The sequence below is a fragment of the Tinamus guttatus genome, unplaced genomic scaffold, assembly GCF_059628265.1.
Source record: "Tinamus guttatus ecotype Peru unplaced genomic scaffold, ASM5962826v1 Tinamus_guttatus_pri_ptg000048l, whole genome shotgun sequence".
Classification (NCBI taxonomy): domain Eukaryota; kingdom Metazoa; phylum Chordata; class Aves; order Tinamiformes; family Tinamidae; genus Tinamus; species Tinamus guttatus.
In genome coordinates this window covers 612,903-638,152 of record NW_028288582.1, presented here as the reverse complement: position 1 = coordinate 638,152, position 25,250 = coordinate 612,903, and the positions used below count along the sequence as shown (strand labels likewise).

At 45.0% G+C, this 25,250-nt stretch overlaps 2 protein-coding genes across 2 annotated transcripts; both read left to right on the top strand.

Moving 5' to 3' along the window:
- Positions 1 to 663: 663 nt before the first annotated feature.
- GMFB (glia maturation factor beta) lies at positions 664 to 8,873 on the top strand. The gene is made up of 7 exons (XM_088538983.1): positions 664 to 691; positions 2,061 to 2,157; positions 2,773 to 2,822; positions 3,764 to 3,815; positions 4,846 to 4,926; positions 6,466 to 6,539; positions 8,784 to 8,873. The coding sequence occupies exons 1-7, from the start codon at positions 689 to 691 to the stop codon at positions 8,853 to 8,855; spliced, it is 429 nt and encodes a 142-aa protein (XP_088395109.1). The 5' UTR covers positions 664 to 688; the 3' UTR covers positions 8,856 to 8,873.
- Positions 8,874 to 17,020: 8,147 nt separating this feature from the next.
- Positions 17,021 to 24,095, top strand: CNIH1 (cornichon family member 1). Its single transcript, XM_088538930.1, has 5 exons — positions 17,021 to 17,141; positions 17,536 to 17,604; positions 20,773 to 20,885; positions 22,203 to 22,346; positions 23,237 to 24,095. The coding sequence occupies exons 1-5, from the start codon at positions 17,061 to 17,063 to the stop codon at positions 23,262 to 23,264; spliced, it is 435 nt and encodes a 144-aa protein (XP_088395056.1). The 5' UTR covers positions 17,021 to 17,060; the 3' UTR covers positions 23,265 to 24,095.
- Positions 24,096 to 25,250: the final 1,155 nt, after the last annotated feature.

The following is a 25,250-nucleotide window of genomic DNA, read 5'->3' as shown; positions in this document are numbered from 1 at the left end:
GTCCTTTTGTATTCCGCAGTGGCATTCCGCGAGGCATTTCCTTCCCTCGCGTACACACAAAAAAGGGCAGTTATTTTACGGTGCACCAAGGCGGACCTCTCCCTGCGGCCTATTACGGGAGAGAAGTGGTCCTGGCACTCGCGGCTGCTGTTCCAGATGCTGATTTACGTCCAGGATTACGCGTGTAGCCCCCCACTGCCACATTCCCTTCTTTCACCCTCGCAAACGTAGCAGTTAATGTCAGACTTGGAGTGTAACTTGGGGAAAATTGGATGCCGCCCTCCCAATACCGAAGTAAGTTAACATGCGCGTTATTTTTTCGTATTCACGGGCATCAACCCCCGAGCAACGAAATCGCTGTTTTATTGATTTGTGCGTTTGCCGCTAGGGCCCGCACCGCAGAGCACGACGGCTGGCTGGGGTTTTCTCGTGTTACATCGGCTACTCGGGCAGGTGTTTCCCAGCGGCGCAGAACCCCTGTCGCGACAGCGCCCTCCGCGCCTATCGCGACAGCGCGGCGGCGCCCGCCCCGCCCCGCCCCGCCGGTGCTTGGCCCTCCGCGCTGCCCGTAGGCGGGTGACGCTCCCGCGGCGGGCGCGGCGCGGGGAGGGGCGCGGCGCAGGCGCAGTGCGGCGCGGCTCGGCGGGGCCGTTGGTGGCGCGCGGGAGCGGGCGGTCGCGCGCGCAAGATGGTGAGTGGCGCCCGCTGAGGTGGGACGGGACGGGACGGGACGGGACGGGACGGGACGGGACCGGACCGGACCGGGGCTTCGCCCCTCGCGCCGGGGAGCGCCGCGGTGCCCGCTGGTGCCGCTGTCGCCGCGCCGAGGAGCGCGGCGCCGCCGTCCCCTTGCTGCGCTTGGCGGGTGCCCGGCTTAGCGCGGCTCGCTGCCCGCTAGAGCGGGGCCCGAGGGCTGGGAAATGCCTCGTTGTGGGGGAAAAACAACCGCCACCCCTGAGAAAGAGCCTTTTATGCAGAATCTCATCCATAAAACACAGCCCCCGGGCTCTTCAGGAGGCCTCTGCCTCAGTGAGTAACGCGATGGGCTGTTAACGGCGATTGTGCGTCTGAGGAAGGCAGGGGAAGTCTTTGAAATTTACAGCATCTCTTTATTTTTAATTTTTATTAATATTTTGACTTTAAGGCTGTCTTGAAATATAGCAGCTTTGGCGAGAACGCCGTGATGCCTTAGAGATACGTACCATATTGCCCGTGTACGGTGGCGCTGGGCGTTTGGAGGTGCTGAACGAGCCGCTCTCCCTTGGCTCGCGGCTCCCGGTGCCGGTAGAGGTTGGCGAACGCAGAAAACGCTGCTCCGGAAGTGGCAGCGGTTGCTCTGGTGCAGTTACGAGTTGCTCGTTCAATGGCAGATAACCTGCAGGGCTGCTTGTGAAATAATCATTTCCTTCCCCATCTGCAGGGCGATGAGTAATTTGTTACTCGGGTGTTCTGAAAGCTTCAAGTTAGTGCCTTAAAAGCATGAGGGGAAAATATGCAAAGTTTTTGATTAAAATGTTTAAAGGCTTCCTACCCATGTGCAAATCTCAAAGGCTCAGTTAATAATTCTCTGGGTATAAAATATGGTGCCCTTTGGTTAGAATCTCTGTTCTTCTGCAATACTGATAATAGCTTTTATGAATCTAAATCTTTAAATTATTTTAACCACTCTACTGCAACCTTAAGGGACTCTAATTTGGGGATTGACCTTGACAAATCTACTGTAAATTTGTTTATCTTTAAGAAGTGTGTTGCAGAAATAAGAATCCTTCATAAGATAAATATTTTGGAATAATTTGGCCTTGGGAATAGTTAATAAAGCTATATGGCTTTGAAAAAGAATAATAGAACAGATAAATGTTCTCTTCTTGTGTCCTTAAAATCTGCTTTCATTTTTGTTCTTCTGGGTTATGTGTGTTTTTGAGCTTTCAACAGGCAGCAGTTCTACTTCAGTAGAGTTTGCCCAATGCACATACCCGTGATATCTTTTTTTTTTTTTTTTCCTATTTTATTCAAAAGATTTCCCTTATCTTTCCCTCTCTTCTGCTATTTCCCTTTTATAGAGTGAATCCCTGGTGGTTTGTGATGTTGCTGAAGACCTGGTGGAGAAACTGAGAAAATTCCGGTTTCGTAAAGAAACCAACAATGCTGCCATTATAAGTAAGTTAAAAACATTACTAGCAAAAGTTACAAGGTCTTGCAGAAAATCCTATCTCCTCTCTCCCTCCCATGTAATTTTGCTGCTGTAGCAGACAAATGTGATCCAAGAAGACTCCTTCTGGTGTAAGCTTCAGTACCTCTCATCCCTTCTGTGATTTTAATAATAATGTAATGATCTCGTGCTACAAGACTTGACTTTGTTTGCTCTTACCAGAGTATTAATACTTATGTGTGGCTTAAGGACTGCCACTATTTGTAAAACGATGGCAAAATACAAACAAGTCAAAGTATGCTCATTTTGAGTTTGTGAAATCTGTAGCTGTGAAGTAACAGATTTTGACCTTTCTGCCTTTGAAATTTGGAGGAAGAGAGATAAAAACAGGAAAAAAAATGCAGTGCACAGCCCTAGATTGTTCACTTATCTTGACTGCAAAGATTTTATGAGGTCATGGGATAAGGATGGAAGCACAGAAGGGAAACACATGGACTATGCTGCTGGGGGAGATTAAAAAGCTTCACCCATACCTTGTATAAAGTGGCTGGACTACAGTTTAAATGTGGGTGGATGTAAGCATCTTTATATAAAAAGTTGATTTATTTTATTTTGATTTATAGTGAAAATCGACAAGGATAAACAGCTGGTGGTACTGGATGAGGAGCATGAGGTTTGTTAAATGAATTGTAAATAAGAGTATCTTCAGCCTGCAATGTATTGTTGTCTCTAAGGTACTGCCTTAGTTTCAAATCGTTATCAAACTCTTAATCTAATTTGGGTCATGAGCTTATTTAAATGCATGGTCACTCTGCATGTAAAACACGGCACTATTAATAGTGGAACTTTTCAGAGGCAATTGAATTGACTAATTAATTGCACAAGGCTTAATTTAAAGCTGTTACAACGTTATATTTTATGTAGAAAGCACCTCTTGGCACCTGCTAGCTTTTTGAAGAGATTTCTGCTGCATTTCCATGTCGATCTGCATATTTGACTCTGAACTGATTTGCCATCAATTAAGAGCATTGCTAATCCTTTGCAGACTCTAAATATGATAGGTGGCATAATAAGGTCAGGCCAGTGTGTAGTGTTTCGTGGTGGTGCATAGGGCAAAATTAAATCCTTTGCAGGGATTTGGGTATTAAAGCTCTTATTCCCTGAATGTGGGAGATAATGTAACATCTGAAGAGAATAGGGACTTGGTTTGCTTAAGAAGGAAGCACTGAATTTCCAAAAGCACCATTTATGTAGTTGACTTCAGCAGATCCTCTTTTGGATGTGCTTACTTTTGTTTAGTAGTAAAGTTAGAAAAGCAGAGTAGCTGCCAGCATATGCAACTAGAGCCAAAAATGTTTTCTAAAGCTGTTATGTCTAAAATAGGGATGATTATTCATGCTCACATTAATTCTATTTAGTCATAGGAATCTATGGCAAGTTTTCCTAAACTGCTCTAGTAATTTGTGCGAGAGATCATTATCAGTTAAACTGTGTAAACTTAAAGTGTGTATTTAACTTGCAGCTGTTTCACTCTGCTGTTGCTCTGTTTCAGCCTTTGTTGCATACAGCTGCAAATTAATTTGTTCAAATATTGCTTGTGTTTAATATTACCAGGGTATCTCTCCTGATGAGCTAAAAGATGAGCTGCCCGAGAGACAACCTCGATATCCTTCTTATGTTGCTGACATCTGGTCTTGCTCATTCCTGGAGACTGCTCAGAATGTTCCAAGTTGGATTTTGTATTTTTATGCCGATACTTGGCCATAGTGCAACTCTACTGATGTTGTAATTGTGAAATAACGCAGGGATCAGCTCTGGTGAGGCGCTGAGCAGTTGTGTCCCACTTTGTAAAGACTAAGTCACACAATGGCTGCTAACACTTGGGCCTTTCCTGAGGTTTGACTTCGCCCAGATATTACAGAATATAGTTTAAAAGGAAACAAGCTGAAGCTGCACTATTACTAATATCAAGAAATGAGTAAAGTATACTAATTTTGTATGTGGTTCCTTCTAAGTATAGAAAACTGCCTGTGTAGCTTAGGGCATGTGTTGATAATTTCTCAGCAAGGGCCCATGCTATTTTGCTGTGTTAACTGCTTTTGGGAGGAGTGTAGGAGTATGGATTAGGGAAGAGTTTGTTTTCTTCAGAGGCAGGCCGGGTGGCGTTATTCTGGGTGCCACTCTAAATCTGATTCATGAATGTGGCTTGGTAGGAGGCTATAAAGGAAGAATTTTGGCTAAATTTTAGGTTCAAGTTCAGCAAAACACCTGAAACAAAGTACTGCTTAGTTTTCAAGGAAAGAATTCGGCTTTCATGAGGTCAGAAACTTACTGGTAGGTGTGGGAAGTCTTTTTTAGAAAGCTAAACGAAGGACAACTGCGTGCAATGAAAAGGGTGATTTTTAGCCTTCTGACGTGAAGTGAAATAGCAATATAGAAGCACCCCTTGCCCCCTGACGTGGGAGGGGTTGGTAGAGAAAAGTGGAGTCAAAAACTTCTGGAAGTCACGTGTGGATTTGAAATAGTAGATGAAAGTGAAGATAGAAGAACAGTGAGATTAATTATCAAAGTCAACGCATCTTCTAGAATGCAAAACTGAGGAAGAACTTCTTTGTGCTTACATTTGGCTTTGATAACTGAGGCTTGTAGCCTAATAAAATCGTTGATTTTTACTTTCTTTAACCTCAGAAAAACATTCATTGTGTATAGTTACAAGTATCAGCACGATGATGGAAGAGTTTCTTACCCGTTGTGCTTTATCTTCTCCAGTCCAGTTGGTGAGTAAATATTGTGAATGATATCTTCTATGGCAAAGAACATTCAGTGTTTACAGTACATAGTAGCTGAAATGAATGCTTCATGCTCAAACAGTGATTCAGGTGCTGAAGGATAAACTTGCTTATGCCAGAACTGAAATCCAGGCACTGAGAAGCTGCAGCATTAGCTGGAGAGCTTTGGTAAAGAGGAATCTCTGCAGTAAGAGCTCTGTCCTCGCTGTCCGATTGTTGCAAGTGTCGTTATGTACATCCGTTGAAATCTCCTGAGTTGTTAGGGGTTCTCGTTGCATTTGGGGCTGGCAGTGGTCAGGGAGAGAGAAACTGGAACCTTAGGTTGTCCTGAGTTTATTGACTTCCACTTCCCTTACAGCAACCCTCAGTATAGACTAGGCTGCACTGGGAACTGTAATTTTAGTAGAAGTCAAATAACATGTGACTTCATTTGAATTTTACAGGGCTGAATTGCCCCCGACTGCCCTGTGTGTTTGGTGTTGTAGTAGGGCAGCTTTGTGGTATAGCTGGATTATCCTCGTTATCCTCTAGAAGATGATAAATTGATTACATTATTTTATCCTTGGAGCTAGGATAACCAGGCAGGTAGAAGTTTAGCAACTTGTGCGCATATTTGTTGGGGCTTACCAGAGCATCTCTGTATGAGTGTTACGGGTGTTACTCCTCTTCAGGAGGATATCCTGAGATTGGAACAGCAGTAAGAATCTTCCTGAAACAGCTAAAGCAGGGGAACTTCATACTTCATAGGAACAGACAGTTTATCTCATGCTCTTCAAGCTCTGTAGGATTTAAAACTATGCCCATACCTGGAAACATATAAACAAGAAAAAATATTAAAGAAGAGGTGTCAAGATCTCTTTCTTGATCTTTCTGTTTCCAAAAATATTCTGCACACGAAAGTTAGTGGTCAGGCTGAGTCATGAGCAATAAACCAACAGTTGGAAGTCTAACTGCCTACTTAACGTGCAGCGTGACGGAAGCTGCTCTGGTTTGTGTTCAATAAGGAAAAAAAAAAAAAAAGAGCTACAAGTTCAGCTGGAGGGTTTCGGGGAGACTGGAGGAGAGAACAGAGGTTCCCACCAGCGTGATTTGTTTTTTTCGTTTGATTCCGATTCAGATGCACTTTCTATTCTGAGCTGTATAAATGTAACTAGCAAAGACATGGAAATCTAGAAATAGCAGAAGGGTGAAGAATTGAATGTGGTGTAATTGACTGCTGCAGTGGCAGGAGGCAGTAGTTTGTGGTGCTTTGGTGGCTGTTTGTTATGAATGGCAATTAAAGCTTGATTACTGTGATGTTTGTCAGCTCTAAGCAGAAATGCAGATGTAAGCTGAGAGCACTACATGACTATAACCAGCAAGTGCTTTTCAAGTATGCAAGTCAAGAGCAAGGATGATACTGTATGTGAAGAATTAGGTCACTCTTCTGCAGGGAGAATCAGCTTTTGATTTGGATTTTTAAAAATCTTCTTTGAAGTATTGCAGTCAAAATATCTAAACCCTATTTTTCTTTTCCCACAACTGCAGGATGCAAGCCTGAGCAGCAGATGATGTATGCTGGGAGCAAGAATAAGCTTGTGCAGACAGCTGAACTCACTAAGGTATAAATGACTTTGAAAAAAGTGTCTTCCCCTTAAGTGCAAGTTTGGCAGTTCGATTTTCTCTCTTTGAGAGCCTAGTACAGATACAGTACAAATAAGAGTGAACAGATTCTGCTTTAGGGAGACAGAAGAAAGGAGCACACATAGGAATTTGGGGAGTTTAAGGGACAGGAAAAAGAAAAATCTTCTCTAAGGCCATAATGTGTTTCGTTGGGGTGGTATCTTCACTTTGGAGAAATTATTTTTGAGAAGGATAGACTGAAGTCTAGTGATGTATGTTCTTGTTCTGCTGCAAGCTGTGTGGTTTATGGGATTCTACTTAACAGAACTTGGCATTCAGGATCTAAGTCTAAAATGGAAGCAAAGGGAAAGGCAATTGCAAGAATTTACTGTTTGACTCTGTGTTAGTACATGCCTGTGTTGGCTACCTATGGAGCAAAGCCATCAGTGCATGAAAGAACCTTTGCTTGGTTGGTAAAAAATTAAGTAGATAGTAGAATAGAGTTTAGACTGTTTTAAGTATTTGTAAATACTAGGTGCCAGTTACTGAACAACTCCAAACCTTCCTCTGCCTGCTTTCTCCACCCTGGGACTAAAAAAATCACTACTTTCAAGACATAGGTGTATTAAAAGAGGGGAAAAAATCCCTAATTGTCATTTTTGAGGTCTTTGAAATTTCTGTTTAATTAGCACCTGCATTTTTCAAGGTTTTAGTTTCAACTAGGAAAGGTAAATAGATTCAATGGTCACTTCAGTTTTTCATGCAATATAGGATGATTTCACCACTATTGTCTATTTTATGCTGACCAAGTTCTTTAAGATCCTGGTAAAAATGAATTTTGGGGGCAGAGGAATATTGTCAACTTCTTCCTCTTCTAGAGGCCCTTTGTAAGAAAGGAACCTTCAGCCAGAAGGAAGAACCCATGAAAAAAAGGCCAAAGCCCGGGAACAGCTACGCTGTAGCTGTTACCACCTGTCAAGAGGGAGCAATTCTGTCTGAAAGGCTTTTGGGTGAAAGCCCAGATTAGAGGCACACGATTATCTTCCTCCTGGGGCTGATCCTGCCCCGCATGCAGCCCGGGTTGTTTACTTGCTCCTCACACGTGCTCCACACTTCCCCTCCCAGCCCTGGTTCGTTCTAGCTCACGCTGTGACTTCCTCCTGGCCTGATTGCTGCCGTGATTCAGCTCAGCCTTCTTGTTTTTCAGTGGCTTGCCTATCAGCTTGGCTTCTGTTAAGCTATCATACTTAATGCTTTAATACTGAATTTGTTTTCTTTATTCCATATTTTACTTAATAAGTCAATATTTCAGTTGGCAGTAATGAATCACTGTCTGAATACAAGAACCAATGTCCAGAGACTATTCCAGCAGGGGTGGGGAATGAGAAATGATAGAAAATCTAAATTGTTTCCTAAAGAAGATTGAATTGGTAAAATGGATAAGGACAAAATGGCAAGTTTGCTGATTCTTCTGAAACTCTGCTCTTTCTGCCAGCCTTAGCATGCTTTCTGCAGAGATGTACGTTGTGCTCTTGAAAAGACAGATAACTGATGCAGTGCTGGAAACAGTTTTATTTTGAATGTGGTCTGAATAGTAACAGCAGTCTCGAAATATTTTTCTTGCTTTCATTGCCTAGCAAAACACTTCCCAAGGTCTGTGGATTTGCAAAACTTACTTACCTGCCTCTTCTGAAAAAGATGATCCACCCAAATGGTCCATTTAATAATACATAATTGACTTAAAACTCTCTTGGAGGTATCAAAATAGTCACTTTTTAGTATGGAATGTAAAAAATATGTTTGTGGCTTAATGTCATTTTCTGACTCAAGATGACATTAATGCTTTTATTTTTTGGGACCTAGGCTTTTTTGTGTGTGTGCCCATCTTCATCCAGATTTTTTTTCTTTTGGGGGAGGCAGAATGTGCTTCTATGGTATGGACTTATTTCATTTGAAAGAAAATAATTGCATCTTAAGTTCCAGGAACTTAAAGCTTTTCATGCACAGACTTATGGTCTTGTGTATTTTCCACTTGCTGTTGCTCTAAAATATTAACTGGTGAAACTGATGAAAGTGGATGAAAACTCTAGTTTGGCTACTGGATTATTACAGCTGTTTTAAAGTCTGGTGATAACTTATGTGGAAAGTATTGATGTACATTTATTGATGTATTGATTGCATTGTATGCTTATCCCCTTTGAGTACAAGCACCTCAGTTATTTATACATTGCCATTTCGTTTAGGTATTTGAAATAAGAAATACAGAAGACCTAACTGAAGAATGGCTGCGTGAGAAACTGGGCTTCTTCCATTAAGAAAACCTCTGTAATAAGTATTTATGTACCATCCTGATAATACTGGAACCAGGCATGAATACTTACATCTAAAATGCACTGTATTTACATGTCTCCTGCAGTACATCTCTTGTGCAAGTTTGTGCAAAGAATAGCCAGTCTGTCTCCTTGAAGTAACAAATCTTTGCAGGCGTTTCCTTATATGTACCTTTTAAAGGGAATACTCCTCTGCAGGGACTCCTTTTGCACTCTTGTGATTAATATTTCTATAATTAGAATAGTTCAGTTCTGAATTTATAACTATCTACAAACATAATTTGGAAGCTGACGCTAACTTTTTCTGAGCTACAAATGCATCCTTATGGCGTATATGCAAAAAACGTGTAGTCACTGACCTGTCAAACTTTTTGACTTAACCTCTTCCGAATTTTGCAGACTAGTCCCTGGAAGTTTTTAGTACTAAAAAGACAAAATCCTTGTACCACAAACCCATCCATCTGTCCTTCCACTGAGTCCCTCTGAACTTCTCCAAATTCCAGGAACAACCATTTCTGTCATTCCAGTGATTTCTCAGTTGACTGAGTCAATCTTCAACTAAATTTCAGGGCAAAGCTTTGACTGTCCAGTTCTCATGCTAATATAGTCTTATAGGAACTAAATGATAACTAAGGGCTGAATTACAACTCTGGTTACTCGCACACCAGATGTCTTGCATTTGTAACTTACTACACTGTTAAGAAGTTTACCTCTCTGCTCTTTTCCTTTCTATGAACACCTGGTAATACTGTGTGCCTTTAATTTGTTAGCTTTAAAACAACCTAACGATTTTACACTGCCACTTATTACAAATTTGGTTAAAAAAAAAAAGTTGTTGAAGAATTCAAGTAATACTTTTTCTTAGTGCCTAGTGCTGCAGTTGACATCTGTTAAAAGATAGCCTAATTTTCTTTAAAATTCCAGTCATCTACTCCATTTGTAGGAGTCCAGGAACTTAAAGCTTTTCATGATACTGAATGATTTGTATCTTCTTCCTCTTTTTTCCTATCAAAGTTGGCCACGTGTAGCTATGAAGTATGTTCATGACAGTCTTTTAACTTTCTTACCTGCTTGTTGGCCAAGACTACATTCCACTTTTGCATAAGTGATCATTTGATCTTCATTTATTTACGGTTCATCTCTTTGAAACAGCAATGTGAAAATAGTATTTAACTTTTATAAATGACCAGTCTTTTTACAGGTCTGTTTTATACCGAGTAGACTAGTTGTCCGATCTGCGCCATCGTGTCCAGCGCGTGCAGTGGCCGCGGGAGGGCTCGTCTCCCCGTGCAGCTCGTGAGTGTTTGTCGTGCTACTGAGCTGTGTGTGGAGGAGCAGCTTCCTGTTGATAACAACACACCTTCCAGCACAGCTGCTCAACAGATCTGTTTGCAAAAAGAATGCAGTGTTAAATGAAGAGGCCAGTATTTCATGCTGTGAAACCTGTGCTGAAGGAAAGTGTGTGAAAGATGTTAGTGTTAAGGCACTCGTTTGCCTAGTACCATGTGCAATTCATGTGCAGAGGTCCTCAGTGTTGGTAAATCTCTTCTTGGCTTGATGTTCCTGCTCGGGCACTTGTATACAAATCTGACCTGGCAGAAGCTCTTCAAAATGCAGATGTTCAGATCTGATTGAACTGATCTTTCAGTGCAGGAAATAACTGCTTGTAAGTAAAGGAAATACGATTTCTGTGTTAACATAATGAACTGGAACACTGGTTTCCCTGGACAGAAAATATTAATCATGCAACTGTTACTCGATCGTTCTGTACTACAGATCAATAAAAACAAAGCCGCCTTTTGTGATGAACTTGTATAAATGAGACTTTGGTTTAAGGAACGGTGTCACTCTGAGCATCAGTCTTGCAGCAGCAAGTCTCGTTGTGCTGATCCTGTGCTAAGGGGAGGACGTGTCAGAGCAGTGCGTGGGGATGCTGTAACGGTCCCTGGGTTTGCGGCGGTCCCTGGATTTCCGTGTTCAGGATGCTCTGATCCTTCCCCGCTCCGTGGCAGCGGCTGCAAGGAGCTGGGGGGCGCCTGCACAGGAGGTTTCGTTGAGACCCCACTGCAGTTTCCCTATATTTAATGCAGTGTTTTGACACAACTGTCTACTGCTATCTAACTGTCCTAGGCTTGAGAGGTTTTAGGTAGTAGTGTTAAATAACAAGGCCAGTAATGCTAAATTCATTAAACAAAGGCATTAATGATATCCAAATCTGTCCTGCGCAAATCATGTGTTTTCATAACACGCTTTTCCCTCCTGCTCCTCAAGCTGCCCTTTCCTCGCCCCGCTCCCCTTGCACGAGGGCTGCAGGATGATCCTGCGCGGTTGCCTGTCTCTGACCACACATTTGTCTGGATTTTTGGATCTGTAACGAGCACTCAAACTAAAGGGCAATGCAAGTTACCTAATGCCACCTATGGGAGCCTCTGTAGCTAAAGGTCTGAGGGTCAGGATTTTCCATTGTGAGCTCCTGTTTTTTAGGAGTTTAGCAAGTCGGCCATAAAATTCTTGGCCTAAGTTAAGCTTGGAGGCCTCTGAGAGAGAGGCTTCTGCCACGATTAATCTGGTTTGCGTTTCAATATTGACCAGGTGGCTGGGATACAGCTCTTGTAATCCTATTAATTGGTGGTGAGGTGAATCAAAGCATGAGTTTGCATGTTAGGCCATAAAATGGACTTGTAACATTTGATTATTTTTCACAAAAAAAAGTTTGAATGCTGATATTTCGTTTAAAAGTCTTTCTAGTACCATGAATGTTGTTTTGATCTCTCAAAGGAGGCAATAACACAGGTGTTGACACCTTTCTGCTTCTCCAAAGGAGCTTTTTATGTGTTTGTACCAAGATTCCATTTTTATATCTTAAACTGTAAAACAGCGGGTCCAGAAACAAGATGAAACTGCTATCAAGGTAAAAGCAAGGCTGCCGATTCCATTCCTCACCTCAGCGTGCTGAGAAGAGAAGTTTTGAGCAGGATTTTGTCGATGGAGGTTTCGGTAACTGCGGATTCCTTCGGGAGGAAGGCAGGGAATCCCGTGCGGGACTCGGGGCAGGTTCTCGTGTGCCGGGACGCGCCGGGAGGCACCAGGCCCTGCAAGGAGCGAGAGGGGTCGTGGCCAGTCTTGATGCTTAGGCAATTCCATGAAATTATCCGGAACCAGTACGACTTCCATCTGCTGTTTAGTCTCCGCTAGTTCATGTTGCATGTTTACTTTAAACCAAATCTTTTTTGCTAAGCATGGTGCTTGTATTGGTTTAAATAAAATGTTTAAACGGCTCTGTCCCTGTGTCAATTGCAAAGCAGCCCCTTTAGAGTGAGCGGGAAGGCCATGAATACCAGGTGCGATTTCTTTCCTTTGAGCTGCCCAGGGTTTGCTGTGGACGGGCGGGCGTTGAGTCTCCAAGGGGCTGCTGAAATTGCTGTGGGGCCCATCCAGGGCTCCTGCCTCAGCTGCCAGCTCTGCTCCTCCTGCCAGGGCTGCAGAACCGTGTTATGGAGCACGGAGTAAACATGATCAATGCTGCTCTCTCTTTCAGGTGACAATAACCTTTTGCAAATCTGACAGCTCTTGGGTGGACCTGATGTTCAGCACATCTGGCACATGAGTGACTTCTTGGTCAACTGTGTTACTGCACTTGCCAAAAGCTCTGGAAAAGTAGCTAAGCCGCAGTGGAAGAAGAGGAGCAGCTGCTTAAAGGTGTGTGTGGGAGGAAGGCCAGGACCGAAGAGCCCTCCTGGCAAAGAGGGCCCCTGTGGAGTCCTGGGGCACCCGGCCGTTTGCTGAACGTGTCCCTTGCAGTAGGGCAGCTGGTTGCTGCTGCTGCTAGTTCCTGAGGGAGGAAAAGCCCGAGCTGACTGAAAGGCTCCGTGGGTTTCAGCGCAGGGGCCGCCGAACTGCTGCGTGCCGGGAGCTGCGTATGAACACGTTTGTAACTCGGGTCTCTCCTTGCCCCAGGGGATCGGGTTCTCCAGGCTCTTTTGCAACAGTCCCTTCTTCCAGGGGCTGCGGAGCTGCCCCCAGGTAATGTGGCTGCCCCGTGGGGCGTCCCGTGGGGACCGTGGTGGGGCTTGGGGGCTGGGGGGCTGGGGACAGGCAGGGCAGCAGCTGCGGGCAGGGAGACGGGAGCAGCGGGAAGGCGGCAGGACCCTCCCCGCGGAGCTGCTGCTCCCCACGGAGCTGCGCCGCTTCCCTCCCCGCTCTGTGGGACTCGGCCCCGAGTGCTGCGTAACGCGCGCCTGCCGCGTCTGTCATTGTCACCGCTTTGGGCACCAAACTGGGAGAGGGGCGCGGGGCGGAGGATGCCCTGTTGAAGGAACAGGGTGTCGGCGTCCTGTGCCTGGGGCCGAGCTCTGGAAGGCAGAAACGCAGCAGAAATCCAGGGATCGCTGCCCCAGCTGAGCAGGGAGCGCGAGACCGAGCGTGTCTTTAGGTAACGTCCCGTTCTAAATGTCACTCATTGGAAAACGCTGCCGGATAACCGGGAGGCGGACGTGCCGCCTCGCTCCCTGCTGCGGTCTGCCCGGCCATCTGCTCGGCCAGCAGCAAATCCGGGGCTGATTTGTGAACGTGATTAATTCAGCGAGGCTGCCGGATCAAGGGATCAGCCAGAGACAATGTTTGTGCCCTGCCTCCAGCTGTGAGCGTGCAATCGTTTGCTTCCGAAGCACAAAGCAAACTGTACGGCAGCATTACTGGGAGAATGGGAAAAGTGATCCGCTCCAGAGCCCCGTTTCCCTTCCGTGGCCCCATTCCAGCGTCCGTCCGTACAGTCTCCCACACGGCTGCTGGCCGCGTCGCGGGCAGAGCTGTTCCCCTTTCGCAGGCAGCTTCTGCGTGTCCCGGTGCCGCGGCTGCTTCCCGCTTCCCTGCTGGACTTAGGTCATGAGACCTGAGAGCTCCTGCCTTAACGCAGCCCTGTCACCCTCCCCGCTGCTCCCGGAGCGGCCCTGATGCCGCCACATCCAGCCATGCCCGTGTTTCTGCTACGGCAATTAGCAGTGGGAGTAATGAACACAGGAGGCTTCTTTAGAGTCATCATTGGGTACCAGAAGCGCTGCCACCTCGCAGCATTAGCGCTGGGGTTTCAGCTTCTCCCTTCACTCAGGCTGTCATCACTGTGCTGGTTTCTATTCGCATGAGAATTTAAAGTTACTCTCTGAAGAGCCAAGCCTAAGGATGGGGTTTTCACAGACCCGCTGATGCAGTTAGGCTAATGCAGAATGTTTCTGAAAATCTCTCAACTTGTTAAGGAGAGGTCAAAACCTGGAACCCAACTGTAAAACAGGTTTTGGAGAAACAGTTTTCGGCCCTTTGCCTCTCCGCAAGGTGGTGCTGAGCCCTAGGCCCTCGACTGCAAGGATATCCATTAACGGGAGCTCCGCGAGGCAGGAGGAAAACAAACCCTCTTGCTTTAAAGATAGGCTGAGCATTTAGCCCGTACCGAGGAAAACCGTTGCCATCTGACAGTAGATATTGGGGAAGGATTGAGGCCACGAGTGGATTCCACAGCCAGACATGGTGAGACGCCGGGCAGTGTCTGCGCATTGAGATCGCCTCTTAAGTGCGGCCCTTGGTTCTCTTGGGATTTGCCTTCGCCTGCAAAGGGGTTTCTGACTCCGGTTTGTGCATGGGGCCGTGGACATCACAGCGGAGGCTGCGCGGGGAGGCTAGAGATGGGCCAGTGAGCCCGTGGACGAGGGGTGTCTGCCCGTTCGGAAAGAAGCTCTGGGGATCTACTGAAGTCCATAATACTCGCTGCTGCCCTGGTATCTTTAACTGAAATCCCTGATTTTCAGGGATGTTGTTTTTGATGGTGAAGGAAGCGGTTCTCCCGCATTTCCCCCCGGTAATTCCGAGAATTGCCCTCGGTGCCCCCGCAGCTCCCTGCGCGGCGCCGCTCCTCGCCGGCAGCCCGAGTGCCGATACCGCCGCTTCCCGAGAGGACAAGCGATGAACTGAACAGCTGCCAGCAGCTTCCCCCGGGATTCAAATCAGGATTAAACTCGGGGAGTCCAAAAAAAAGGGAAGTGCATTAAAAGCTCTCAGCCATCTCCAGATCTCCACTGTCTCTTCCTTACACAGATCTTTTAAAGCTGTTTGGGGATTTTTTGCTTGGAGGTTTTTTTGCAAAGAGGAAGGGGAGGCTCCTGGCAGGCAGTTGTGTGCTTAGATCCCAAAGAAACTAATGAAAGGAGGATTGATTAGTTCCTTTGCTACAGACTTTAATTTCTGCCTGTGCTATCTTGGAAGGGCAGTCTATAATATAAGAGATCCTTCAATGAGCAGCTCTTAGTGGTGCAAAATTACGGCCCTCTCCCGTGTTTCCTGACAGGATGCGTGTGGCTCCAGCATCCCCTTTTTTTGCTTTTCCGAGGTAAACGAGGCCTTAGGAGAAGTCCGAGTAACCATGGAGTGCAAATAGCCAATGCTGGGTCTTCCAGCAAAGCCCTGCAGCCTCAGCAGCAAGAAGGGCCCAGAAAGGGCCCCAGAAAGTGGGTTTTAGACCTGAAGCTCAGCTTGGCTCCTCTGGGAAACAACAGACTTCCAAAGGGCAGCAAGTTCACTACGGTGTTTCCTCGTGTTGGGGTGGAGGAAATAAAACTTCCCGCTGTTAGTGTGAGAGCAGACGAATTGCGTGTGAAGCTTTCTGGCAAATGTCACTGCCCAAACGCGACGTATTTGTCCGCTGTTAGTTCTGTGGAAATCGTCCCTTGTGAGGCCTGTCCGGGAGAAGCAGCTGCGGAGGCGCTACCCGACTCTCTTGCAGGTTTTACTGCTTTCACAGAGAATGACTTTTATGTAATACCATTGAAAACAACTATGTGATGTTCTCCTCGTACTATTTGTTTTCTCCTGTTGCTGTTTCCTTTCAGGCAGACCCAAATCATATTGATTTGGGATCGCGGGAACTCGTTTTCCTCCGGGGCAGGCGCAGCTCTCCGTGCTCAGATGTTTCCTCCCCGTGCACATTCGCCGTCTCTCTCTTTTTTTCCAGACATTCTTCACACTTTGTCGTATCAAATCATCTGCTCCAAAGCGGTATCATATTTATTGCTATCGCACATCTGTCCGCCACATTTCAACCTGAAGAATATAAATTCTTTTCATCAGCTCTGGGGCAAATTTTGTTTTCAAGCCACTTTTTGTTACTGTTTTCTTGTTTCTTGGGTTTGCAGATGCGTGTGAGTCAAACATTAGACCAAATCCATATATGTCGTATTAATAGAATACAATAATGTTAGGGGAAGTTCGTATCAGCTGTATTGATATAACACGATATTAATGTTAGGCCTAGTTCAATATATGGCGTATTAATAGAATACAACATCAATATGCTAGGAAAAGCCCATATATCCCATATTGACGAAATACAATATTATATGTTAGAAAAAGCCATAACAACACATTAATATGTTAGGCCAAATATAGCACAGAATCATAGAATTGTTATGGTTGGAAAAGACCTTCAAGATCATCGAGTCCAACCGTAAACCCATCCCCACCGTGTCCCTAAGGGCCTCATCCACCCGTGTCCCGGACACGGCTGGGGACGGTGACTCCGCCACCTCCCTGGGCAGCCGGTGCTGCCCCATTGCTCCCCCACGCCGTGTTGGTGGAATAGGGTATCCATGTGTTGGGCCAAGTGTGTATATGTCCTGTCAATGTAAAATAATCCCATAAAAATATAAAAAACTATAAAATAGTAATATAAAAACTGGCTTTCTCTGACATTAACATCATTAGTATTTTAGGGCAAGTCTGCAGATGTTGTATTAATAGAATATGATACTGATGTCCCTGCTCGAGCAGGAGGGTTGGACTAGATGATCCCTGGAGGTCCCTTCCGACCACAACCTTTCTGTGACTCTGTGCTGTGTTGGAAAACGTCCGTGTACGTTGTATGACTGTAGCATCCACTAAGGTGTTGGGCCAGTCCGTGTGTGTCGGATTGACAGAAGAAGGTGTTGGCGCCAGGACACGTCTGTGCAGATCCTGGTGATGCAGCGCGGTATCAACCCGGGAGGGAAGCCGATACGGGCCCCATCAGGGCCATGGCCTCCCCCGCCGCCGGTTCTGCCGGGCGCGGGGCTCGAACGCGGGTCCCGGAGCGGGGCGGCCGGCAGGGGCCGCTGCGGCGCGGGGCGGCGGCGCTCCCGGCGAGCCCCGCGCCGCGCGCCCGGCGCCGCCATGGCCTTCACGTTCGCCGCGTTCTGCTACATGCTGGCGCTGCTGCTCACGGCCGCGCTCATCTTCTTCGCCATCTGGCACGTGAGTGCGGCCGCGCCGCCGCTACCGCCGTCGCTGCCGTTACCGCCGTCACGTCGGCGGCAGCCGCGCGCGGCGCTGCGGGTGGGGGTGTCGCCGGTGTGCGGGTCCCGGCCGGGCCGGCTCGCGGCTCCGGCCGCCGCGGCAGCGCGGTCCAAAGGCGCCCGCTTTGAACGCGAGCCCGGGCCCCGCGCGTCCCCGCGTCGTGATCCCCGTCCCCACGAGCGCTGCTCCCGCGGCTGCTCCCGCGTCCCGGCGAGCCGAGCCGCGCGCCGACGCTTGCAGCGTTGGGGCCCTGAAGACGCAGCCGCGGCCCCGTACCCATAGGTTATTTCTCGTGGATGGTGTATTTGCTTCTTCTGCGTTGCAGAATCGTAACCGTTTGTTTTTATTCCAGATTATAGCATTTGACGAGCTGAAGACTGATTACAAGAATCCCATAGACCAATGTAACACGCTCAATCCTGTAAGTTGGCGATGAACGATTTCCTCCGTGCGTTTAGGCCCAGGGCTCGTTCTCGCTCAGTTCCACCCTGACAGGCAGCAGAAATGCATTGGGTGGATGAAACGTAGCCGTTTGACAGAGCTCCTAGGGAGGCTTCTTTATCTGACTGTTGCCTCCCTTCAGGCGTGAATATTCTGACTGTTATTAATCTGTTGGTGATCTTGTCAGCTGTCGTACTAACGTTCTTTCAATCTGCTTTCTGCATTTTCGGCACAAAGACAGTTGAAAAGGTCAAAAAGATTAAAAGAGTCAAAATTGCACTAAAGGTGTGTACTGCTCTTTAGTTGAATGTTTTTAACGCCACTTCATTTTGTTAGGAACATTTGTACTACTCCTAAGATGTTTTGTTTATTGTGCTTGTTCATCTGCTTGTTATTCGTCTGTTGAGGTTAACGGCGACTTCATGAACTCCCATGATTTTTGCCAAACAACTTTGCTTGCTTACCAGGTGAAGTGGGGAAAACTGTTACATGCCCGTTTCCTACATCCCAGCAATTGGCCCGAGATAGAAATAGATGGTATTTTTCACACAGTATTTATTAAACCCTAAGGTTGTAGGAGACTAGTTGTTTTTAAACATTGACTGCATAAGTTCTAGCTTGGTGTGAGGATTTTGGTGGGTATACCAATGCAGGCCTTATTTTCAGTGTTTGTGTCCCAGGACTGGGCATGTCTCTTGGCGTCCTTTTTGGGATGCAAATCTGACAACCATCAATTTGCATAAAGGGTTCGAGCAAACTATTCCCTTGCAAAAAGGGTCTGAGCCAGCTATTTGGTGGTGTCTCTGACAGGCCACTAATATTTATTAGTATTATATATCACATACCCTGGTGAAGTGGCACCTCCTGCTTGAGGTTCTGGTATTGCCGGAGCTGCAACTTCCAGTAGCGCTTTGAAGAGTGAATTGTACAAAGTGACAAATGAATTTGCTGGGAGGGAGCTTAGTTGAACAGGCACCTCGTGACTCGGCGAGGAGCAGAGGAGAGGAGAGGAGAGGAGAGGAGAGGAGAGGAGAGGGCTCCTCCTGGGGAGCCGGCTCTGCCGCCCGCATCGATGCGCATCTAACAGTTTCCCCTGCTTGCTCTGTTCTACAGCCATTTCTGCCAGGCTACGGGGGAGGGCAAACTCTCATTGCATTTATGCATTATGATCTTATCACAGCCAATTAAGTTTTATAATGCGCATGTTGGAGGCAAATATTAACCTTCTGTTAACCCCCATGCATGGAGTGTTTACTTATATGATAGCTTTGTGAAAGGAAAATATTTAATAACTTGATATTTTCAGGTCTTCTCAAAGTTGATTAGATGTTAAGAGTAAAGTTAAGTTCCGAACTCTTAAGAAAATATAGTAGACAAATGGACAGATTCTGGGCAAATGCACAGAAGTGTTGTTTTTCTGTAAAAAAATTAAATCACTCTGATAATGAGAATTGATAGCAAGATCAGCCCCAAACAGTAACTGCTCGGTACACCACTGATGCCTTCTCTTTTTCCAGTCCTATTAGAGGAGTATCTCAGTGCAGCAAGGTCTCTTCATCATAACTATCAGGATAGAGTATGAGTTGTTTTCATGGTTATTTTCCTAGAAAAGTGGAAGGACTAAGGAAGGAACACAAGATCTGGTGGTGATAAGATTTGTAAGAGGCAGGTATTCTGGTGTGTGTGCAGGGTATAAAACCCAGGATATAAAGAAAAATGTGTTTTGAGATGTGTAATTAATAGATTTTACATATTTCAAACCCGCTAAACCCGTTTCAGTGGGCTGCCAAGCGCACTGTGTTTTGGGTAGCTAGCTTCCACCCCCCTTTTTCTTAAAATTGCCAAGTTGTCAATGGTAAGTACACCAAGAACCACCTGGAAAAAAAAACACTAAAAAACAAACAAATGAAAAAAAAAACAGACCTTGAATCTGCATTTCCTGATGACAGCTCATCTCTGTTGATGCTGATGCAGTTTTTTGTTTGGTGCTTTGTTGAAAGACACAGAATGTAGCAGCAGAGTAGAGCGTGAGGATGTCAGTCTGCTGCTGCTTGGAGATTTCTAGGAAGGTATTTTTGGTGTTTAAAGGAAGCATCTGCATAGACAGAATGAAGGAAAAATTGCAAAACACTGAATCTTTCATGTACTCATCCTACCAAAGAGTGTTATGTATATATGCACATGTCTATATGCATATGTGTGTGTGTGTGTATATATATATATATACACGCGCACACAAATTTTAATCCTTGATTTAGAAATGGAAGTTTCTTTCTTGAGAGCTTTTAGTGATCCTGATTTGAGCAGTCCAAATGTTAGAATTGCTTCTTTCTGAATTGTCCCGCCAAAGGAAGTAAAGGTGCCATTTTTGGGTCAAACGGCTTTAGGTAATTTTACTCCTGTGCTGGGTACGAGGTTCCGCTAGCTCTTGGCTTGCATTTAATCTACGTCTCTCTCCATGTTACTCCATCTAATACCACCGGTGCTACCTGGCATGTCACACTTCCCGTGACTTACAGTAACGCACAGTAGCTCTGTGCACTTCTGGGGCGCACGGTGCCGCCAGGCTGCATGTCAGGGACCCGAGCAGGTGCCCGGCCCGTGGGCCGCAAGGAGAGCGTGCCCAGGGCTGCTGCTCCTGCTGCCTCCCTGCGAGGGTGCCGGACGCCGCTCAGCGCACAGCGACGCCGCTGCTCCTGTTGCTTGATAAAGCTTTGCCTAGGATGTTCGTTTGGTAACAGCCTGAAAGCTCACGGATGGATTAGAACAAAGCTTGCAAATAGTGAAATACAGAAGACCTGCTGCAGGGAGCGCGTTTCCCATCGATATTTCTGTGTTGCATGAGGAGAAATATCTCGATGCCCTCCTCTGTTATGAGGACTGTGTATCAAGTGTAGAAGCTGGGAACAGTGCACTTAGGTAATCAAAGTGATAGATATTTCTGCATCTTTCACCTTATACAATTTTATTTTTGGTTAATTAGTATTACGTGAAAACAGCAACACATATATTGCCAGTTGTTGTTTTCACTTTCCACAATTGTCTTGTTCCTATTAGTGTTTTTAATAATACTTTTAAACAGTAACTTCAGAATAAATTTCTTAAGTTTGAATAAACAGAAGTTGTGACTCATGTTTTTCTTTTGCAGCTTGTACTTCCAGAGTACCTCATCCATGCATTCTTCTGTGTTATGTTTCTGTGTGCAGCAGAGTGGCTTACACTGGGTCTCAATATGCCTTTGTTGGCTTATCATATTTGGAGGTAATTTTGGCGAGTCCGGTGTGTCCGTGCTCGTTGTATCTCGTTCTCCTCTTGCAGTGCTTCCTGTCAAGTGTTCTGCTGCTTGGCAGCATTTGGAAAGCTTGTTATCATGGTTAAATACGAATCATTGCATTGCCTTCTCGGTAACATCTTTATCTTGTCCTGCTGTGCAAGAACCGAGCGCTGATGTGTGTGCATTCCGCGTAGCAGGGACAGGGCTGCAGTGTCACAGGTATTTGAGCAGTGGGGACCGTTGGTAACGGTGTCAGCCCTGCTGTCCTCGTGTCCCTGAGCCCCAGGTGCCCCAGTGTCTGGCCGGCACTCGTTTTAGTGGTGATTAGAGGCGATAGGGTTATGTCCCCAGGCACCAGTACAGATTAGGGGTTGACTTGCTGGAAAGCAGCTCCGTGGAGATGGATTTGGGAGTCCTGGTTGACAACCACCATTGCTACCTGTGAGGCAGCAATGTGCTCTTGTGGCCAAGGAGGCCAATGGGCTCTTGGCTGCAGCAGGAAGAGTGTCACCAGCAGGGCCAGGGAGGGGATTCTGCCCCTCTTCTCAGCTCTGGGGAGGCACTTCGAGCACTGAGGGCAGTTCTGGGCTCCCCAGGACAAGAGGGACCTGGAGCTTCTAGAGAGGGGCCAGCGTAGGGCCACAAAGATGATGAAGGGACTGGAGCATCTATCCTATGAGGAAAGAGTGAATGAGCAGGGCCTGTTGAGCCTGGAGAGGAAGAGCTTCTTTGCTGTGAGGGTGCCAGGGCCCTGGCACAGGCTGCCCAGAGAGGCTGTGGAGGCTCCTTCTCTGGAGATCTTCCAACTCGCCTGGATGCCGCCCTGTGCCCCTGCTCTGGGTGTCCCTGCTGGAGCAGGGGCTTGGACTAGATGATCCCTAGAGGTCCCTGCCAACCCCAGCCGTTCTGTGGCTCTGTGTGCTGCTCTCTTCTCTGTCTCCTCCAACCTGTTTTTGAGCAGTACCATTTATCATTGAATCAAAACACCATTTTCTTTTAAAATGAGATATAAACCTGCAAACTTGTCTGATACCCTGCCGGTGTACGGCAGAGTTTGGCATGACTCACGGCGCAGCAGCTCCCGTGTCACTGGGTGTAGAAGCTCCTGAAAAGCCTTCAAACTTCAGCTGGGAGCTCTGTGCTGCCACTGCAGCTCATGGCTCCTTTATGGAGTTGCTGTGATGGATGCAATTCCTTGTCTCAATTTGGTATGAAATGGTGGGTGTGCGGATAGGGTGCACAAAACAATGTTTTCTTCTCCCTGCAAAAAAAAAAATCTGTTGTTAATTGTGTATCGCTTCCAGGTACATGAGCAGACCTGTGATGAGCGGCCCTGGTCTGTATGACCCTACAACCATCATGAATGCAGATATTTTAGCCTATTGCCAGAAAGAAGGATGGTGCAAATTAGCATTCTACCTTCTATCATTTTTTTACTATCTATACGGGTAAGTTCTTCTTCTTTCTTCTCCCATTTAATTTAAGTCAGAGACTTTCTGATAGGGCTTAGTGTAGAAGAGAAATTGTACATGAAAACATATATAGCATCAGCATTCTCGAATATGGTAACTGTGGATTCTTTTTCTGTTTTAAAACACAAGTTGTAACTTGGTTTTAATTACTGATTTGAACCTTTTTATATCAAAATTGCTTCAGAAAACCTGACTGGCAACTTGAAAGCTCCAAGCGTTTCTTCCTTTAAGGCCAGTTTAATAAATCCCCAGTATTTCCATCAAGAAGCTGGAATAGTAATTTTCTAGTGTAAGTGGTTACTTTGGTGTAGGTATGACTTGTGTTAAAGGCAGAAGAGTCACTCCAGAAGGGGAAGGTGTAGGAACCACAAAAGCCAGGGCAACCTCCAGGTTTCCTTCCTCCCCCTGCTCTCAAGCCAGCAGCCACCCCTGGTGCTGCGTGTTTGTGTGTCACACACTGCACAACAAGGGGAACCGCCGTGCGGTCCCCCTTTCTCTTGGTGTGCTGCAGTTCCTACAATGTAACTAGAACAGTCCAAGGCTTTTACCATGTCTTAATTGACTTTATACAGGACTCCCCATCTTAATGTTTGTTGATCTAGTGACAGCTGAGCTTGTTGCATCCATGTCATATTTTATAATGCCATTATTTTAGTTTTTTAAAAAGTCATGAAATGGGGTGTGCTGGTTTTCTAAAAACTTCAGTATGGTTGCAATCCATGTGTCTCATAGCAATTTATTTCTTAGAAGAATACATGTAAACTCTATAATGTTTAACATTATATATATATGGGGGGGGAGAGAGAGAGAGAGAGATGTTTAAAAGTAATCAAAATGTTGTTATCTTAATATCTTTTATTTTCCAGCATGATTTATGTTTTGGTGAGCTCTTAAGAAGACTTTCAGTGAGCTTTGTTCCAGTTAAGTGCATGCAAAAGCCACAAAACATGGATTCTTTCCAACAAGAACCTGTTATCAAGACTAAATATGGAATCTGATGATTGCATTTGCTTTAGAAAAAATGACTCCCCTCTTTTTAAAATATTTCCACATTTTATACCTGTGGAAAGACTGTTTTCTTATATTTTACTGGGACAATGAAATTAAAGAAAATTAAATGTAAATTAATACAAAAATTGGTTTCAAATGGTCAAAATGTTTTGACTTTGCACTCCATAAGGAACAGCCATAATCTTCAAGTAGCTATTCATTACGTAGTGTACTAGGACTTTTTTAACTGGGCTTTATAGTGGTTCATTTGGACTTGCAAATCCCCCTCTACCTAGAAATGAGCTGTAGCTGTGAAGCGCTTGAGAAGGACTGAGAGCTTTGCTTGTTTACCTGTAGGGGACTTCAGTCTCAGAGGTGAATACATGGGCACAATTGCAAAAATAGTAGTTCTGTTTTTTATTTTGCTTTTTTTTCAATTTCTATATGGTTAAAGTTTTCCTGTATATGCATGACTGAGACATTTCCTGTATGTTCATCAAATATTAGCATTGTTTTAATTTCAAGCATATGTCATTGTGATAGAGAAGACAAATTGTCCATGAAGGAATGAATTTAAGTGATTTTTTTTTAATGTCTGTGCAGTCTTAATAACAAATTGACAAAGTCCAATGGTAAAAGTACTCCTGAATTTGATTAATGCTACAGACCTTTTGAAAGCAGAAACTGAAATTGTGAAACTGCCCTCCTGTTCCTTAGTGCAATAAACAATAAAAATCCAATTCAGAGATGCTTATTTTTACCTGGTGCCTTGTTTTGTTTTTAAATTGAACAGATACTTTCTGTATTTATCTGCTTATTTTATGATGTAAAATTGTATTGCCTTTAAAAATAGAGTTCAGGTTTGAATTGTGTCTGGAAAAGGAATACTTTAATTTCTATTTTTTTTTTTAGAAGAGGGGGAGGGAAAAACCTTGATATAAAGTGGTACTATTGCACTGTAAATTGTTACTTGTGCAGCTGCTTAATCTAGGAATAATAATTGGGAATTTTTTCCACTTACCTAGACTAGAGAATAATGAAATAGCTTTCCAGTCTTGCTTTTGTATAGACTTTATTTGTTCACTTTGGTATTCTCTGCTGTGAGATGCAATAAAGATTTTAAGAGCAGCTGTACTGGGCTAGACTAGAAATCCATGTAACCCAATACTGACGTTTTGGATACTGGTCAATAGCAAGCAGTTGAGGAAAACAGCAGGAAACAGGGTTGGTATAGAAGGTTTTTTTTTTTTTTTTTTTTTCTATTCCACTGAATAGTGGCCAAATATATTTGAAACTTACATATTTCAGATTTTGTGAGCCAGAGGTTATACATCCTTAACAGCCTTTGAACAGCGTTTATTTTTCAGTAATTTAGTTGTTCTTTTATAGCATCGGGTGAAAGATATATCCTGGAGCAATGAGTTCTGCAGCTGAATTACTCAGTATGTAAAAAACACTAGTTGGAAACTTGCATGAGTTCATTTGGTACCTATAAACCCCTGTTCTTGAGCCGTATTGGAGATTTCACCCTTTTCACCTTTTCTATGATGGGCATGATTGAATAGATCTTCATCATCTTTTTTTCAGTGCTGAGAAGTCTGTTTAATGTCTTCTGGAATAGAAGTCATTGCATAGCCTTGAATAACCAATTTCCTTCTTTAAGATGGAGGAGACCAGAACTGATCTCATTATGTAAGACTTAGATACACAGTGGATTTAGAGTGGTGCAGTTTTTGCTCTCTGCCTCAGATTTTTTAATATACTGTTGTATCAATACTTACAGAAAATCAGCTATGATAACTTCAAGTTTTCTTTCCTTAAATATAACTCACGGCTTACTCTGACGTATTATTTTTCTCATATGTGTTTCTTCTTTGCATTTATTGACAC

Coding starts and splice junctions, on each gene's coding strand:
- GMFB (XM_088538983.1), top strand. Junction 2,823..3,763: donor TACTGGATGAGGAGCATGAG/GTTTGTTAAATG, acceptor TAATATTACCAG/GGTATCTCTCCTGATGAGCT. Junction 3,816..4,845: donor GCCCGAGAGACAACCTCGAT/ATCCTTCTTATG, acceptor TCAGAAAAACAT/TCATTGTGTATAGTTACAAG.
- CNIH1 (XM_088538930.1), top strand. CDS start 17,061: ATGGCCTTCACGTTCGCCGCGTTCTGCTACATGCTGGCGCTGCTGCTC. Junction 17,605..20,772: donor AATGTAACACGCTCAATCCT/GTAAGTTGGCGA, acceptor TTTCTTTTGCAG/CTTGTACTTCCAGAGTACCT. Junction 20,886..22,202: donor TTGGCTTATCATATTTGGAG/GTAATTTTGGCG, acceptor TATCGCTTCCAG/GTACATGAGCAGACCTGTGA.